Here is a 16,642-nt window from a genome sequence, read left to right as displayed (position 1 = left end):
GCAGTGTTACTCCCTCTTCTGGGAAAATAGAAAACAGACTCGAGGTTTCACTGGGATTTGTATTGCTGTAAAGAGATCCTTGGTGAAAACATTGGACATGAATCAAAACATACAGTACATGACAAGTCATTTTATGGCATAATGAGAGGATATGTCTTCAGTATAAATCCAAACTGAAACATTCAAACATTCGAAGGCTACAAATAATCTGACAGCTCACTGAAAATAAAGCAGTAGCCTGAGATGTGTGTACTTCCATAAGAGCAAATTAATTACATTTTTTTTATCTCCACTTCTATTCAAAACTGTTATTTACACCTTCAGTCTTAACATAAATTCAATAAATTGACAACCAAAATATTGATAATATACAGAATTAATCCCACTTATAAGGGGGGAAAGAAATGTTCTTAAAGTTAGTTACAACCCACAAGTCACTTTTTGTGGATTCGCATATAGAAAAATAAATACGTTTCAAAACACAGCAAAGCTAACGAGGCTCGTCACAGTGGTCCAAGTCTTCAGCGATTCAGACATCGGCCTCTGCAGCACTTCATCTGCTCACACTTTGTACTTCTCCTTTGCTTGGTCATTCAGTATACAGATGTGCTGAGGAAAAGAAGAGGAAAAAACATCAACAGAAATGCTGAATATTATAACACTGGTTTCACTAAAAACCAGTGACACCAAACATGGCAGCCTCATGGTGCGTAAGCAGGCAGAACATCAGGACCCTGAAACTGCAGTTGCCTTTTTTTTTTTTTTTTACACCTCTTTTATTCCTACTGCAGCAAATATTTAAGGCCAAGTTATTTTCAGAAATACCTTAACATTTTAATACAACACTACACAACCATATATAAAATCATTTGTTGCCCAATCCTGTAACTATACAAAACACTATAAATATACTTTTCCACTTTGAAGATTTGAGGATAAAGTGACTAAAATTAACATCAACAGTCTGCCTAAATAATGTCATGATTAGGTTAAAATTGGGACTCTGGTGGGTGACTATGTATGTAAGCATAACTGGTCCACATATTGTTATGGCACAACTAGTGCACTCAAACTAAGCTAAAGAAAATGTAATCCCACTTAGACCATTTAGAGAAAAAAAAAAAAAATTTTCCTTTCAGTGAAGGTCAAAATCAGTTTTTAATGCAGGATAAATCCTGATAATTCATATTAGATGGGTCCTCAAAACAACCATGTAAAAGCAATAATATCTAAAATAATTTCATCTTAGGGCAGACAGATAATTTGTGAAATATCAAGCCAATTACTCATTCAGTATCTCAGGTGCACTTGTTCTTGTGAGCATGTAAAAACATCTAACATTTTCCACACCTCTGTAAATAGAATGGTTTGGCACTTGTGCACTTTGGTTTTCTACTCTGAGCACTCAAAGCACTTTTTAACTACACGCACCATTCACCCTATCACACACATTCACAAACTTGCATGCCAATGGATGCATGGGGGCAAATCAGGGTCCAGTATTATACCAGCTTGCCAGCGATTATTAGAACCACAGCTATCTCCAGTGAATGTTGCAGTGATCCAAACCAGCTAAATCTGTGTTAAAAATCACCTTTATAATAGGAGACCTTGAGTAATCAACTTCCAAAAAACACTTACACTGAGATCTCTGAAGTACTCGTTGTAATCCAAAGCATAGCCAACCAGAAAGGCATCCGGTACCTCAAAACCGATGTCTGGGGGAAAACAAACAAACAAACATTATAATATGTATTTATATTATATAAGTAAAATCACATGGATACTGGAGTGGTTGGCACTGTACAAAGCTAATAGTATACTAATAACCTTCATCAGGAAGTCAGTGGGTCTGTGGAACACAACACAGGAAACAAAATCGAAGGCAATCACTTAAGTTGCCATCAAATGCAGAATATACCAAAGTGTCCCCGCTGCTGTTCTGCATAGGCCTCAACCCTCTAAGCCAGCTCATCATTAAGAGCTGATACGATGGATATGAAGGGGTGCAGTTGCCAGAAGATAAAATAGCAGATATATAGAACAACTATAAGTACCTGTATATCCCACAGGCCAACGAGAACCATGACAAAGTCGCACAAAGATCAGCCACAGCCATATACCTCCAAAAGGTATTGTAGGTTCTAAGAAGCTAGCTGAACAGAAGGAATAAGATCCAAGCCATCAATGTCTGTGCCCTATCGATCATCAGATACCCAGTTTGAATAATAAGCTGACCACAGGAGGAGAGAGATGGCACTCATGTCAAGACACCAAAACTCCTCACAATGCACGGAGCTCTCTACCTGAAGTCTAGCACCCTGAGGGTTTATGAGCAACAGAAAAAAGGAACGGAGAGGATTAGTGAGTGCCAAGAATACCTCAGACAACTGAGGATACTTGGGGAACAGGACGAGGAACTATCATGGATGACCAAACCCCTATGGGAATCTGTTCCTGGAATGTACCATCAACGGATAGAGGAAGGAGCTGGCATTAAGAAATACTACCAGTGGATAGAAAAGGATGGCTTAGAGGAGAGTTCTGATCATAGCAGTATAACAACAAGGACCTATCAGAGCTTGACTTCTAGACAGACAAGCAGCTGCTGACTAACCAACCAGACATAGTGGTGGTTAACAAAGTGCATCTGTGATAGATGTGGGGATCTCAGCCGACAGCAACTAAGAAGAAACACAAAAAATAGAGAACTAGCAAGGGCAGAAGAAACAACTGGAGCAGATGGGAAAGGTAAAGTCTAAAGTGGCTGCAGTGATAGGAGCATTAGGAGCTGTGAGAAGAGGAAATCTCCCTATGTAATATCACTGATACAAGGGGTTATAAATAAGAGAAACCAGAAGCTACTTTTAAGACCACTGGAAGAAAACAAGCAACAAACTGGCTCTGACATAAACAAGCAGTCACTGCTCTTTTATGGTCTCAGCGGAAAGTCAAAACACTTACAGTAACAGCTGTCCTTGAGGGACGATCTTAAAGAGATTACCCAACTCAAACCTAAAAGCATTACATAATCATAGATGGTGTGAGCAGGGGGTTATAAGGCTTGCATTAGTACATAAGTGCCAGGCTCGGCTACATTTAGAGTAGATTTCCCTGAGATTAATTATAATCCTGCTTTATTAAAATTTTCACTGGGTCTTCGAAGAGTCGCAAATGACTGAAAGTCACAAATTGAGCCATACCATTCGTCACTACACAGAGAATGTAGAAGAAAAATAAGAGGTTCTCACAGTCTGGTCTATATCCTGAACTTCTTGGGGTCCTCTTCACCAGGAGACTAGAATGATAAATGCGGAAAGCTTTATGAGGAAGTCAAAGACAAAAAGCTGTCATCAAAACAAAGACTGTTCAGGTCACGTTTTACATCTTTCACTGCCCTGTTACATCCACCCATAGATGGCTATTTGCAGTCCAAGATTAAACTTTTTTTTTTTTTAGCTTATGGACCCATGTACAGACAAAACTGGGGAATCCTATTTCACAAAATAAATTTTTTACTGTGGTAGATTCTAGAAAATGACAATTCTAACTGAAAAAAATAGACGCTTGTGGATTGTAAAAGTGTCTGTTCAGCTGCAGTGTGCTCGAAAGACATTTCAGTGGTAGATATTGCAAAACCTCAGGGGGAACAGAAAATAATCACATGGTTCGAAATCACACTCAAGTGGGAGGAGTTTTATTTTTTCCTGTGGTAAACTACCCCTTAAAAGTCTATAATTCTATTTAAATGGGTATGACAAAAAACTGATAGGAGACTATTACACGGCACACATCAAAGCCACAGAGATGTCCCTCCCAAACTACTGTAAGTGGTGCAAACAGAGGGGAACTGTATCGGCTGAGCACTTTTCCTGTTTTAACCTGCTATCAGGAATACATCAGAGAAATGGCCTCTGCCTCCACAGTGCAGTTAATAGAACTGCAGATTAACTCTTAAGCTGCTCCATCCTTCCGTCACATCACATCTCTAATACAGTCCTAAAGGAGAGTACCCGTTAGTTAGATGCATTTTGTCTCTCTGAAGACATACCAGCCAGTTACTGTGGAGGTCTGTAATTCAGTCTCATGCACTATAAACAGCATCTGAGGGTGCCTACCTTACAACTTTAACCATCTTAGGATTACATTCACTCAGTAGAGAAAGTAGTGTTTCCATCGTCCTTCCTGTCTCCACAATATCCTTTCAACAAGGCCGGAAGTGGTCGAATTAGAGATGTAAGCACAAATAAGCATCTATCAGATATCATGTCTGATATTTAATGTTAAAAGCAAGCAAACATAACTGTAATTTAAAACCACTACAGTAGCAGTAATAAAATATGAGTATTTAATGTTTTATTTAACCCTAATAATAGAGATCATGTTTTAGATGATTCATTCATCATTCAGCCACCTGAATGATAATAACAAGAGCTTACCTCAACAATCAAAACATTCTGCGGAGCAAAAAACCAGAAGCAAAGTTAATAATTTAAACCTCTATGAAGAAGACAGCAGCATTTCTCTGTGACAGAAAGACTAACCTTGCCTGCGAGATTGGACAGCTCATCCCCTCCAATGACTTTAACATTGTTAGTTGACTTATCATTCTGGGGGGGCACAAAAATGAGACAGTATCCATAAGCTCAAACTCCCTCATAATGAAAGATTTTATCAAAAAAAAAAAAAGTCTACTTTTCCAAAATGCCTCTGCACTGCAGCGATTTTTAACAAGAATGCTCTCATTTGTACTTCTGCCAACTCCATTTCCCTCCGCTCACATCCATGAAATGAGAAAGGCGGCTTACGCAGTAGCTCTTCACCCTAATGAAATCCACTGTCAGCGGGACTGATTTATCACTGTTCTGGTTCAGTGATTTAATGTAGTCGAGGAGGTCTGCAAAAAACTTGTAGCCGCCTTTCAGCACACACAGAGCTACAATGTGGTGTCCCCCCATGTCTCGAATGATGTCGCGGGCCAGGCGCTCTGTCCTGCATCAAAGAGGAGGTGGGAGAGAGAAACAGTGACAGCACTGTAAATCATAATGACGCCTAGTTCTTAAATGATGGGGAGAATATCCTTTAAGTGATTTTGCACTTTAGCACTACTGGCATTGAGTCTTCATATGCCCTCAAACCCACATACAAATCCACCCCTGGTTGTGGCTAGCAGTATTTTGTATAGTGCACACCTGTTTTTCATAGCACACATTCTGAAAACACGAGTCCGCTCCACTAAGTACCTCACGATTGCAGCAGTTTCCCATCATCAGTACACCTGTGCAACAAAGATGTCTGCTGTGAACCCCAACCCCCCCAAAACAAAACAAACAAAACAAAAAACCCAGCCAGAGAGGTGACAAATCACTTTACCTGTCCATGATGAGTCCATGTGGGATAATCACCTTGTCCAAATCGTTCTCATAATGTCTGGGAACACAGAAAAGGTCCAGGTCGTGGCCTTTCTCATCATCAGCTATCTGGAACCATAAATTGAAATGCGCAAACTATTTGGCACTGACAGATAATGTGCGCCAAAGATGCGTTAAATCAAAGTGAAGCCCCCCCACCCCCGGCAACACCGAGCCTCTCAACCACCTGTTTACCCAATTTACTGGGCGAATTAGTGGTAGGGTGGCGGTAAGGTAAAAAGGCATGACAGCTTAGATTGCGAGGGAAAAGCTCGTGCCTCCTCCCTTCTATTTAAAAGGGCCTACCGTGCCCCGCGCACAACCACACCCCGACAAGTACGAAACACCCCAGCCCGGAGAGAGGACGGCAGCTGGCAGCCTCACCTGCAGATAGGAAGCCATGACACCCCCGGCGGCCGTCCGATCCGTTCAGTCGCAGCGAAAAATCTGAACAGTCATGCTCAGGTCCTGAGAGACGGGGAAGAGGAGGGGTGTGTGGAGGTTTGATGACAGGAGGCTGCACGAGCGGCTCTCCTCTTTTCCTTTTTTTTTTTTTTTTTTACGGACTGCTTGTGAGCTGGAGCGGCACACGCGACGCTCCTCCGCCGGGTTTTAAGCCCTTTACGTCAGAATCCAGTTTGTCTTTCCGATAATCTGATTTGTCCCACACAACCAGGGCTTAAACGCGCTATGGTGGTGTTACTCCTACTCGTATATTTTGGTAAGTGAAAGAGCGAGAAACTTCCAGCGCTGGGGAGAGGCTGCAGATGACGCAGTTTAAAAAAAACAAAAACATGCCAGGTGACGGCTCCTCCTCATCAAAGAGCTGTGCGCGAGCGTTTATCACGCATCTGTGCTCCGCAATGATTTCACAGACAAGCCCAATACATTAATTAAACCGCTTTTAATTTGACAATATGTGCTAGAAATGTTTCCTGTAGCTTAATTCAAATTTAAAAAAATCAGAAATGTTAAATGATTATCACAGTTGTAATTAAAGTGTTTTTATTCTTTACTAATGCAAAACTTGTGTATGAAAGAATAAGTGTGAAAAAGTTATACTGAAACAGGCAATTCACTGGGTTATTACTCATTAAGGTGCTAGCTGTGTCTTTCAGACTAGTCAGAACCTTTGCTGAGGACATTGCTTTGCATCATCTGCTTGATGAGCTTCAAATGTGAAAACAAATTGTGTGCAATTTCTAAAAGATCTAAAGTATTTTCTTTTCCCATTATGCTCTATTAATAACAGTTTCTCTACAGGGGAACATTATTCCCCTGGCTTTCTTGCCTTAAGTATTTAAATTAAAGCTTAGTTTTGCTGTATTTATGTAGTATCGCTTTAAAACAAGTCAGCTATAATCAGTTGACAGTTGGCAATTTGTCAAGTTAAAACTGCCCTACCAGTTTACACAAACACACACAGCGTAAGCACTTGCACATTTGTTTTTCTCCAAGGGGGGCGATCGTGGCTCAAGAGTTGGGAGTTCGCCTTGTAATCGGAAGGTTGCCGGTTCGAGCCCCGGCTTGGACAGTCTCGGTCGTTGTGTCCTTGGGCAAGACACTTCACCCGTTGCCTACTGGTGGTGGTCAGAGGGCCCGGTGGCGCCAGTGTCCGGCAGCCTCGCCTCTGTCAGTGCGCCCCAGGGTGGCTGTGGCTACATTGTAGCTTGCCATCACCAGTGTGTGAATGGGTGGATGACAGGTTGTGTAAAGCGCTTTGGGGTCCTTAGGGACTAGAAAGCGCTATACAAATACAGGCCATTTACCATTTCTCCAACTCAACTTCCCCTTCCATAATAATAAGTGGAGTCACAATTCTAAAATTATAACAGTGACTTTACCACATGTCTGCTTTTAAATATTAAGGATAAACAATGTGTAAAAATGTAAAGACAGAATCAGAACAATCATCTTATAATATGATCCAAGTTTAATGAGTGATACAGAAACATTTCCTCGAACATACAAAAAAAAAAAAAAAAGAAAAGAAAAAAAGCAACACCGGGTGTTTGCAACATCGAGGCTATGGCAACTATGAAAACAGGACACAGCATGTTCTCACACTGGCCAACACCGACGAGCAAACAACATCATCTCTGTAGGATAACAAGTCTTTGAGAGTGCCGTTTGTGACCATGAGACCAAATCTCAAATGACACCGTTCCCCATATAGAGTCCTACTTTTAGCCCGAGACCCACATACAGAGCTGTGCCTGTGGACACAAAGTAGAGCACCATCCAGAAGATGGCGGTGTGATTTGAGAGAGGACCGCAGAGGAAGAATGCTCACTATTTTTTCTTCTTCTCATCTTTCTTGGCACCGTCTGCTTTCTCCTTCTCTTTTTCTTTCTCCTTGTCATCTTTTTTCTCTTTGTCATCCTTCTTCTCTTTCTTGCCTTCCTCCTTTTCCTGTCCTTCCTTCTTTTCTGCATCTCGGTTGGAAATCTTGTTGTTGATCAGGTTGTGCAGAGCCACCACAGAGCGTATGAGCGAGGCCAAGTAGACCACCAACATCTGGTCATTGGTCTTTAGGTAAAAGGCTTTTGTGAACTCCTGCAAAATAAAAAAAACTTACATATTATCCCAGCAAACATCTTAGTAGTTTATTATGTATAATAAAAGACATTTAATATTGCTATTTGATGCAGTATTTGACCACAGATTTTTACGATAAGACCCCCCCCCCAAACACACACAGAGCTCATATTCACACCAAAGGTTTTGTTTATCACAGCAATTAAAAACACATTAGTAAGGCATATGAATATTTTATCACGATATTGAAAATGCCAGTTCATTTTTGAGTTTTGTTTAAAAACACTATCACACTAAACACAGTTTTCCTTATTACGTTTCTGCATTGATTATTAAAGTATTTGTAAAAATTTAATGAAAAGAAAAGAAAAAAAAAGGTAACAGCCACATCTTTAATTTAGTGCAAACATGAAATTCCCAAAGTAGCATACAGCTATACGTGTTTTATAATCTCTTGCACTTAAAAAGCTGCCAGATTAAAAATAAAGTAAACAGACCTCAAACATAAACAACTTACCAGTAGATTTACATCAGGCAGCAGGTTGAAAACATCCTGCAGCTGGTAGATGATCTGGTGGTTGATGGGAAGTTTGCCAGCAGCCACCCTCTCTAGGTAAGAGCGGATGTCCAACAGCTTAGAGTTGAGTCCCTTTAGGCCGTGAACCTGGTTTGTGATGCGTTGTGATAGTGTGCCCACCGTTGTATCTTTGATGTCTCTGTAGAGACAATGCAGTGGTTGCTAATGTGATGTATCCTCAGCACAACCACATTACACTTGGTCAGAGGCGCATGTTCACTAAAGACAGTGAGTAACAAAGACTGCAAGAAATTGATCAGCACAGTGGACAAAAGATATGTTATTCCCTCTGACAAGAACAACTAAATATTGCATGGGACATGAAGAGGTATATCACAACTCATGAGAACTTTGTCACTTCACATCCATGCAGTTACAAAGGATTTTATATTTTGCCTTTTATGCATTTAAGCCAGCTGAATAAAAATGTTATATGTTGGCAAAAACGTTTTAATTAAAAGAAATGAAGCACAGTGTAAAAGTGAACGCAGTGCCCGGTTAATTTAATTGTGTGTTAAATTTTGGTCCAATTTCTTTATTTCTATTTTTCTTCTTCTGAGAGGTGCAATTTAGGCGAACGAGGATGAATGTTATGTTGATACAGAGATTTTTACATCAGCAGGAACATGAAAGCATAGTTATGTTTATATCAAAGTCTAATTAAAACATTTTTGTCACTAAAATCAATTTTTATCTCAACACCAATCAAAATAATTGTGATAAAATTTGCCATAATCATGCAGCCCTAGCAATGCACAGTTGATGCTCTGTACTGTTATACCACTTATTGTTTGTTTATTGAAATTTCTATTCCACTAACAGTGTAGCATTAATGTGTTTAAATTCAAATGTTTGTTCAGTACCTCAGCAGGTGCTCCACTCCCACTTCTTCTGCTTCCTCAGCTCCAATCTCACTGGTGACATGTTCAAATGTCTTGGACGTAGGAGTGCCATCCTAGAAAGAAGGAATTATCCATATGAATTAAGATTTTTTTAATCTGATCTGAGGAAAAACAACTAAACAAAGTACTTGTTCCAACTTTTGTTGCCCCTTAGCGATCACTTACATCATGGATTTCCTCCACAGAGATGTATGCTTCTGTGGGCAGACCGAGATCTTTGGGCTTTACGTCTATGATGACCAACACCTGGAAGTGTAGAACAAACGTTTATGTCAGAATGATTAGAATTAAAGCGAGCTGATGTCCACAAACATGCACATTAATACAAGGAAAAAGCAAATCAGTTACTTACCGAATTGGTACAGTACCGCTTGATGAGCTCATTGATGGCAATGTCATTCTTGTGTAATTTGGGTCCTGTGTGGTACCAGCCAACTATTCGTTCTCTGGCTGAAAAAGTGAACGCAAATGTATGAATGACACACTAACATTAAAAACATACAAATTTAAGAGACAGAAGCACTGCTTTTACCATTAACTTTCTTGAACATGCCATACATGTTCTCCAAGTAGTCATGGTCCAGGAACCAAACTGAGTCATCCCTGTCATCCTCATCAAATGGCACTGGGGAGGAAAAAAAACAAAAACAACTTGAGAGTGTGTTTAAAAACTGGCTCAGAATACATATTCTGTGCTGTAGCAGGAAGTAATGAGACATGAGACAACCCTGACTTAATAGATCTTCTTAAACTGGTACATCACTTATTTTTACACTGGTGTCCTGTAATCGCTTAATAGTTAGAACAAAGAAAAATAATAATTAAATGAATAAGGATATGGCGCAGGGGAGGAGAATGTCAGATAAATACTGGGGAGCAAGAGCATATAGGGATTTGTAGGTGTGAAGACCCCATTATATCCACTGTATAGCAAAGCTGAATATAAACTGATGTCACATCTGCTGTCGCAAGTCTGTTTCTGCCAGCTGTGCACCTCTCAATTTTTGTAATCTGGTGTGTTGTGCCACTGCAGACTTGTGTTGAAGACACAAGTGTGTAACTGTCAGTTTTGACCACTGTTTTAATGCTATATCACTACAAAAGAGATTCACAGCTTATACAAAGGGAGATGTTGCATTAGTCTGAAAAGATGAGACTTTGTGGAAAAATGCTTTATTTTTGCTTTTGACTTCTCTTCCTCCTATATCAGCGCTGATGTGGAGATTTTGTCTGATCAATTATTCAGAAGAACACTGCACCGGCTAAATTATACACCGGCTGTGTGCTGACGCTACCGATAGCACATGAAGTCACCAACGTGACCAGTGTACTGAGCCCTTAAAGGTAGTGATGATGTGTTGTCAGGACAATCTGGGTAAAAACTGGCTGTTATGAACGCACTGCGCCATGTCCAGGCACATACAACTTCATAAAAATGATTCCAAGCTTTAAAATAAAAACAAACATAAGTGTTTGAACAAATGTTTTATCACTGCTTTAGAAACAGCATTTGTCTATATTAACATGGCAGAAAATGAATCAGGTTGGTCACCCATATGTTTAGTGGACATGCTTGTGTCAAAAAGAGGTTGAAAAGCAAAGGTCAGAAACAGAATACCAGAGATTTCTTTACTTCAAATGACAAAGATGTTTAATGGTTATTAAATGCAAGAAAATAAAATAAAGCAGAAATCACAGACTGTGAGATGCTGCTGGACTTGGTAGACAAAGTTAAAAGATATGTGGGAATAAGATAATCAAGAACCTAACACAGGCACTGGAGTCATAACGTGTCCGTTTCTGACTGTTCTAACTAAAACACATTCCGTGAACATATATTTTCTAAAGATATAAACATATTACAGTGGAAATGGACAGTGTAAATGCTTGGCTTAAGTATTTTAAGGTGAAAAGATGTCTGAGGATGTACTTTACCTGCAAAACTATTTGAGACGTCCAGAACTTTTTTCTGCCATGACCCCAGGAGGACACCGACCACTCGTTTCTGATTTCCCACTTTTCCTATCCTGTAGATTCAAGAATTTAAAAAAGAAACGAGCAGAGGAAGCTGTTATCGTCACAGATTTCTGTAAAAATGTAATCAATGGAGCCCATACAGTCTGACTCGTTAGCTAACCTGTAAGCTAAGCTAGAGTCAGTGCACAGCTCCGTCATGTTTAATGACACCAGATCAAACTGTTCGGGTACGTGGATTAGTTTGTAGAAATGCTAATGAATAACATTGTTTTAAGGATTCATTAACAGCTCATACAGTACATTGACACTTTAAGAAGCTAACTAGCTAACGGCACTCTGACTCAGCATGGCTAACCTTAGCTTAGCCTAGCTGCGGCGTCACACTTCAGGACACTTTGGAGTCCAATATTGATAATAAGACGGAACTTAAATACAGATCTCACTGACCTGTTGAAATGATCCACCACGCTGAGCAACACAAGGGGGTGAACGACCACATTTTCCACCGCTAACTCCGGCATTTTCGCAGGCAGGATAAACAGAACACAACACACCTCCACACAATGACGGCTACGCTACACTTCCGCTCGCTCCTGACGTCTCTTCCGTTTCTCTTGGCAACAGAGAGACCGTAGAGACGCACAAAAAGAGCAAGAAGGCCGACGAAATGGTACGACTTTATGAACAACTTTTAATTCAATTCAATTCAGTTTTATTTATATAGCGTCAAATCACAACAGCAGAAGCCTACATAATGATAACTTTAATTATGTTTATGTTTACCAAACAAGGTGAACAATACATCAACCTGCCAGTACTTATCAGCTACCGTTCTTTTTAAGGGGATACAAGTATTATAACAGGTTTACAACCCGAAATGATACAAACCACTATCAAATAACCACTCAAAGTAGGAGTCTTGGCTTTATATTTAATTTTGTGTTCATTTACTATGTTATATTTTTATTTTCTCTTTACTACATTTCAGTAATATTATACGAAACTAATCACACAATCACGATGGATTATGAACTATATAAGACAGAAAGCCTTAGTATTTGTTCTGTCATTTGATTCTAGCAAGCTACACTTAGTATCTGAAAATGAATGACACTTCCGATAAGTAAGTAAAGTCAAATGGGGGTGACTTTACTCCCATTACTTGAGTATGCCTGCTGCCACTTATACTTGTAAGACATTGTTATAAATCATTCCAATTTGTTATCGCACTAACAGTCGAGAAGCAGGGTGTAAATAGGCCACATACATTAATAAAAATGCCTTTTTTTTTTCTTTTAGAATATATTTAACATTTTCTAACTTTAAATGGGACACGAAATCCCTCAACCATCAGGTTGATTACAGTTTTATCAGTTCTGGAAAAGCCACATTTTTTATGTAAACGTGCGCCTGATCATGTTTTTGGTTGAGCAGGGTGAGGAAGTTGAGGCACAAATGAAGAGGATTGAAGCCACTAAAGGTGTTATTGGAACGCTAGTCGTCGATCCAGATGGTAAGCAACACCAAAAAGCAGAGCAGTACTGCTCAGAATGATGCTCTGTCGCTTTTTTTCACAGAGGAAATAAAATATTCATGGCTGTTATAATTAGTTGAAATGGAAGAAAGTTAATTAAGGTAAAAGACAAAAATAATGGTCTGCGGCAGCTTAAAACCCTCTTTTGGTGTCAAAAAGTTACTGTTGGGGTTTTCCGAAGAGGCACGGTGTTAGTTTTGTAGCTGATAGCTATCGACAGTTCATTTCAGTAAATAACTAGCAAGAGCAGCACAGATTAGTGGCTCCATGAAGGATTACAAAGGAGCAAGTTATTGCCTAACAAAAACAACACAGTGTAACTGCATGGTTAACACGTTTTCTTACACCAACACTGTTTGCCATTAGAACGTGAGCATGTGCGTGAAGAACGATCCAAATCGCTCTGTGTACACACTGCTGAAAAAAGGTGTGAAGAGATGTTTTCATTTTGTATTGATCTCTGTGCAGAAATGCAGTTAAAAAGCTGAAATGCAGCTCAGTTTTGCTCAGTTTCAGTAAAATACTATTACTACAGAGGACCAGAAAGGGACTCAGCTCTAAACATTCTACATGAGGACAGAATGAAGTGTTATAGGACAGAGTGCTGTGCTCACAGCTTTGAGTCATCCACCCGCCACAAAGCACTTTCAGTGCTCAGTTAAAGTAGAAAAATGCCGTGTAAGTACCAGTCTATTTCCATTTAAAATTACACACTCTCTGATAACATTTAGCCTTCTCATTTCAAATAACTGAGCACTCTAACTGTCACAAACCCCCAAAACAATATAATGTCACCTTTTACTATGTTAAATTTACTGTTAAACTGCTTTCAGTACCATAACCGATACCGTGCCTCTTCATTAAATCCCAACAGCTGCTTTTTAATGCCAAAAGATAGTTGTGCTCTAGAGGAGAGCATTAATAAATCTGGCCCATGGACACAGTTATTATTGTAGTTCATTTGTATTTGGTTTCCCTTTCAGAGAACTACAGCGAAGCCACGGTACAAGATGCATTAGGCAACTGAGATATTTTTTTTAAATAATAGATTTGCAGTGTTTAAGATTTTTTGTCAAATTATGCAGTCATAAAGCTCTGCAACACCAAAGATCATTTTTATGTAGTTTGTTTTTCTCCTTCTCTCAGATCTGTAATATAGAACATTTAAATATCTGTGAAAATGCAACAGTTGAGAGAAAAAATGACTAAAAAAATGAGAGCAGATTAATGTCTGAATGTTACAGTATTTAGTAGTAATTTAAAAAAATACATAACCTCACATGGCATACAGAAGAAGAAAAAATGTGTGCTTAGATCAAGTGTTAGAGTCCAGGTTTACACCGTGGAATAATAATAATAAATAATAATAAAGCAGCTCTCCTCTGGATGAATCCTGCGCTCCACCTGAGCTGTCACATACATCTGTAACTGTGACATTCAAAATTCACTAGAGAATAAGAGAGGGAGTGAGAGGGCCTCAAAGTTAGAGTGTGTGGGCAAGAGTCCCACAGGATAGTGTGAAACAGAGAGAGAAGACATATCCAGGGAGGAGGGAACTGAAAGCACCATGTAAGAACTGATGAAAATGGTCAGACAGATGACTTTATGTTTGTAAATTTAATCTGTTTGATCACTTTTGCTCAGTTATTCCTGATCAGTGTGTGTAAACAAGTAACAGCTCAAACATGTGCATGACTGATGCTCTCAGCTATTCAAATAGGAAGCACTAAACCTCTGCCAAAAAGAATATTTATCCAGGAAAATATTAAAAATACAGTCTGAATGTCTGATGAATTTCTGAATGAATGAATTTCTTTTAAGGTGTTCCCATCAGATCAACTTTGGATCAGTCCATGACTCTACAATATGCAGGGCAACTTCGACAACTTGTGGTATTGGCCAGAAGCGCAGTCAGAGATATTGATCCTCAGAATGATCTCAGTGCCCTCCGAGTCCGCTCCAAGAGCAATGAGATCATTGTTGTAACAGGTGAGTGTAAATTAGTTAGGGTTTGTTGACTTAATGATTTTAGTTGTTGTGATGTAGTTGTTGACTTTTGGCTCAGTTGTTTGCCTGCATTTCCATGGTTCAGCTTGTCTTTTATGTCTCTGCAGAGAACAACTATCTGGTGATAGGCATCCAGAAGCTTCCTGAGCCAGACGTTTCCATGGGCATGGAGGTAGGGGTGTTGGGTGTGTTGCAGCACCACCTGCTAAGTGCAAAAAGAAAAAGAAAGAAAGACAGAAAAGTTTTAAAATGTTTTAAATAATATTTCTGTTGTTATTTATCTTTTCTGCCTTTAAATAACCAGGCACCATGGTCAAATTATGTCACATAGCCTTGTCACCAGGTGCTACAAATGCATCTTTCAACACACAATTGTACGAAAGCAAATTTTAGATTTATTTTTCAGTTTGTTTGTTTGTTTTTTGAATGATTAGCTTGTAAAAAGGTCATAAAGGAAGAGCAGCAGATTGATGAGCTCCATCCTCATACTCGTGGAGGCTGCAAACTCTTTGAATTGTCTCCGTGTGTATCAGCGTCTTCTTCCAAATCATAATTTTCCAACTTCCGGTCATGGTTATGGTCAACAATGATGCCAAAGAGTATCACACATCTGTCCCAGATGAATGTTCTAATGGACTCTTTGAACTCATTAGACATTAGTTCCCAGAATCAGGGAATTTATCACCTTAACCTCTGGATGCAAGTCACCTCTGGATCATTATATAATCCAATAAATGTCAAATACGGTGTATGCCTAGCATTGCATATCAGTATCAAATATTTTGAGAACCAATTACATGAAAAAATTTGTTTTTATATCCACTATATGGGTCACTTTTTAACTGTTTCCGTCATATCAAATCCAAATTACCCTTGAGGTAACGTATGTACACACATTCCACTATCTTGACATTGACTCACTATCCACATACTCCCGGTAGGTCTCAGAAACAGCTTCATTGCCCTGATACTTTATTCATCTTGTTCCTCGTCCTCTTTTTCCTCCTGCTGATCAGACTCTTCCTTATCCTCAGACAGGTTCACCCTTGGGACTAGAGTATCCTGGTTGGCTACAGAAGGAGTGAAGTGATGGCTATTGATGTGTGCACGCTGAAAGACATGGATGAGATGAATGTTTCAGCTGAGAGAAGAAAAGAAGGAGGCAAAATAACAATGTCTGTCCTTGAAGCCATTTTTAATCACATCATAAGAAGACCACATACATTGTGAGGCTGTGCACACTGTCACCACTAGATGGCAAGACAGCGTTATTTTTTCAGTTCACTGGTGACACGTTTAAATGTCTTGGATAAATAAACTAATACTCGTCTCGAAATGTTTTGGTGCAACTTAACATTCACTGACATCTTGGATTTCATCCAGGGAGATGTACACTTCTGTATGCCTGACTGAGATCTTTGGGCTTCACGTGTATGATCAACACCTGGAAGTGCAGAAGAAACGTTTATGTCAGAATGAATAGAATTAAAGCGAGCTGATGTCCATAAACATGCAAATTAATAAAAGGGAAAAGCAAATCAGTTACAGTCCAGGTTGGTACAGTACCGCTTGATGAGCTCACTGATATTTTTCAAGAACAGGTTCTCAAAGTTGTCATTGTCCAAGAACCACACTGTTTCTTGTCATCCTCAAGAAATGAGACTGAGGAAAGAAGGTGCTGGCACAGTGAGTTAAA

The 16,642-nt window shown here is 39.4% G+C and overlaps 3 protein-coding genes across 3 annotated transcripts; 1 reads left to right on the top strand and 2 right to left on the bottom strand.

The window, feature by feature from the left end:
• Nucleotides 1-39: 39 nt before the first annotated feature.
• On the bottom strand, nt 40-6,856 carry hprt1l (hypoxanthine phosphoribosyltransferase 1, like). Its single transcript, XM_085461575.1, has 9 exons — nt 5,796-6,856; nt 5,374-5,480; nt 4,809-4,992; nt 4,545-4,610; nt 4,440-4,457; nt 4,119-4,201; nt 3,252-3,298; nt 1,642-1,718; nt 40-609 (listed from the first exon to the last, which is right to left on the bottom strand). Exons 1-9 carry the CDS (start codon nt 5,811-5,813, stop codon nt 562-564), a joined length of 648 nt encoding a protein of 215 aa, XP_085317701.1. The 5' UTR covers nt 5,814-6,856; the 3' UTR covers nt 40-561.
• A 468-nt stretch (nt 6,857-7,324) lies between these two features.
• psmd7 (proteasome 26S subunit, non-ATPase 7) lies at nt 7,325-11,997 on the bottom strand. Its single transcript, XM_085461570.1, has 8 exons — nt 11,853-11,997; nt 11,364-11,455; nt 9,961-10,053; nt 9,781-9,878; nt 9,594-9,674; nt 9,390-9,481; nt 8,467-8,665; nt 7,325-7,967 (listed from the first exon to the last, which is right to left on the bottom strand). The coding sequence occupies exons 1-8, from the start codon at nt 11,924-11,926 to the stop codon at nt 7,704-7,706; spliced, it is 993 nt and encodes a 330-aa protein (XP_085317696.1). The 5' UTR covers nt 11,927-11,997; the 3' UTR covers nt 7,325-7,703.
• Nucleotides 11,993-16,282, top strand: LOC146704429 (dynein light chain roadblock-type 2-like). The gene is made up of 5 exons (XM_085461576.1): nt 11,993-12,075; nt 12,840-12,918; nt 14,761-14,928; nt 15,054-15,118; nt 15,981-16,282. Exons 1-5 carry the CDS (start codon nt 12,073-12,075, stop codon nt 16,029-16,031), a joined length of 366 nt encoding a protein of 121 aa, XP_085317702.1. The 5' UTR covers nt 11,993-12,072; the 3' UTR covers nt 16,032-16,282.
• Nucleotides 16,283-16,642: the final 360 nt, after the last annotated feature.

Source organism: Copadichromis virginalis, linkage group LG7 (genome assembly GCF_057382275.1).
Source record: "Copadichromis virginalis isolate Kocher_CV1m ecotype Utaka linkage group LG7, C_Virginalis_male_GT1.1, whole genome shotgun sequence".
Lineage (NCBI taxonomy): Eukaryota > Metazoa > Chordata > Actinopteri > Cichliformes > Cichlidae > Copadichromis > Copadichromis virginalis.
This window is presented reverse-complemented; position numbering and strand designations above follow the sequence as displayed.

Bases quoted from the DNA above. Each gene is read 5' to 3' on its own strand.
- psmd7 (XM_085461570.1), bottom strand. From the start codon at position 11,926: ATGCCGGAGTTAGCGGTGGAAAATGTGGTCGTTCACCCCCTTGTGTTG. The intron at 11,456-11,852 runs GTCAGTGAGATC...TTGAATCTACAG, and splicing joins GTGGTGGATCATTTCAACAG to GATAGGAAAAGTGGGAAATC. The intron at 8,666-9,389 runs GTACTGAACAAA...TTGTCTCTACAG, and splicing joins GGAGTGGAGCACCTGCTGAG to AGACATCAAAGATACAACGG.
- LOC146704429 (XM_085461576.1), top strand. The intron at 14,929-15,053 runs GTGAGTGTAAAT...ATGTCTCTGCAG, and splicing joins TGAGATCATTGTTGTAACAG to AGAACAACTATCTGGTGATA. The intron at 15,119-15,980 runs GTAGGGGTGTTG...CCTTATCCTCAG, and splicing joins ACGTTTCCATGGGCATGGAG to ACAGGTTCACCCTTGGGACT.
- hprt1l (XM_085461575.1), bottom strand. The intron at 3,299-4,118 runs GTAGGCACCCTC...TTATCATTCTAG, and splicing joins AAGATGGTTAAAGTTGTAAG to TCTCCTGGTGAAGAGGACCC. The intron at 1,719-3,251 runs GTGAGAACCTCT...GTTTTCCCCCAG, and splicing joins TTCAGGATATAGACCAGACT to ACATCGGTTTTGAGGTACCG.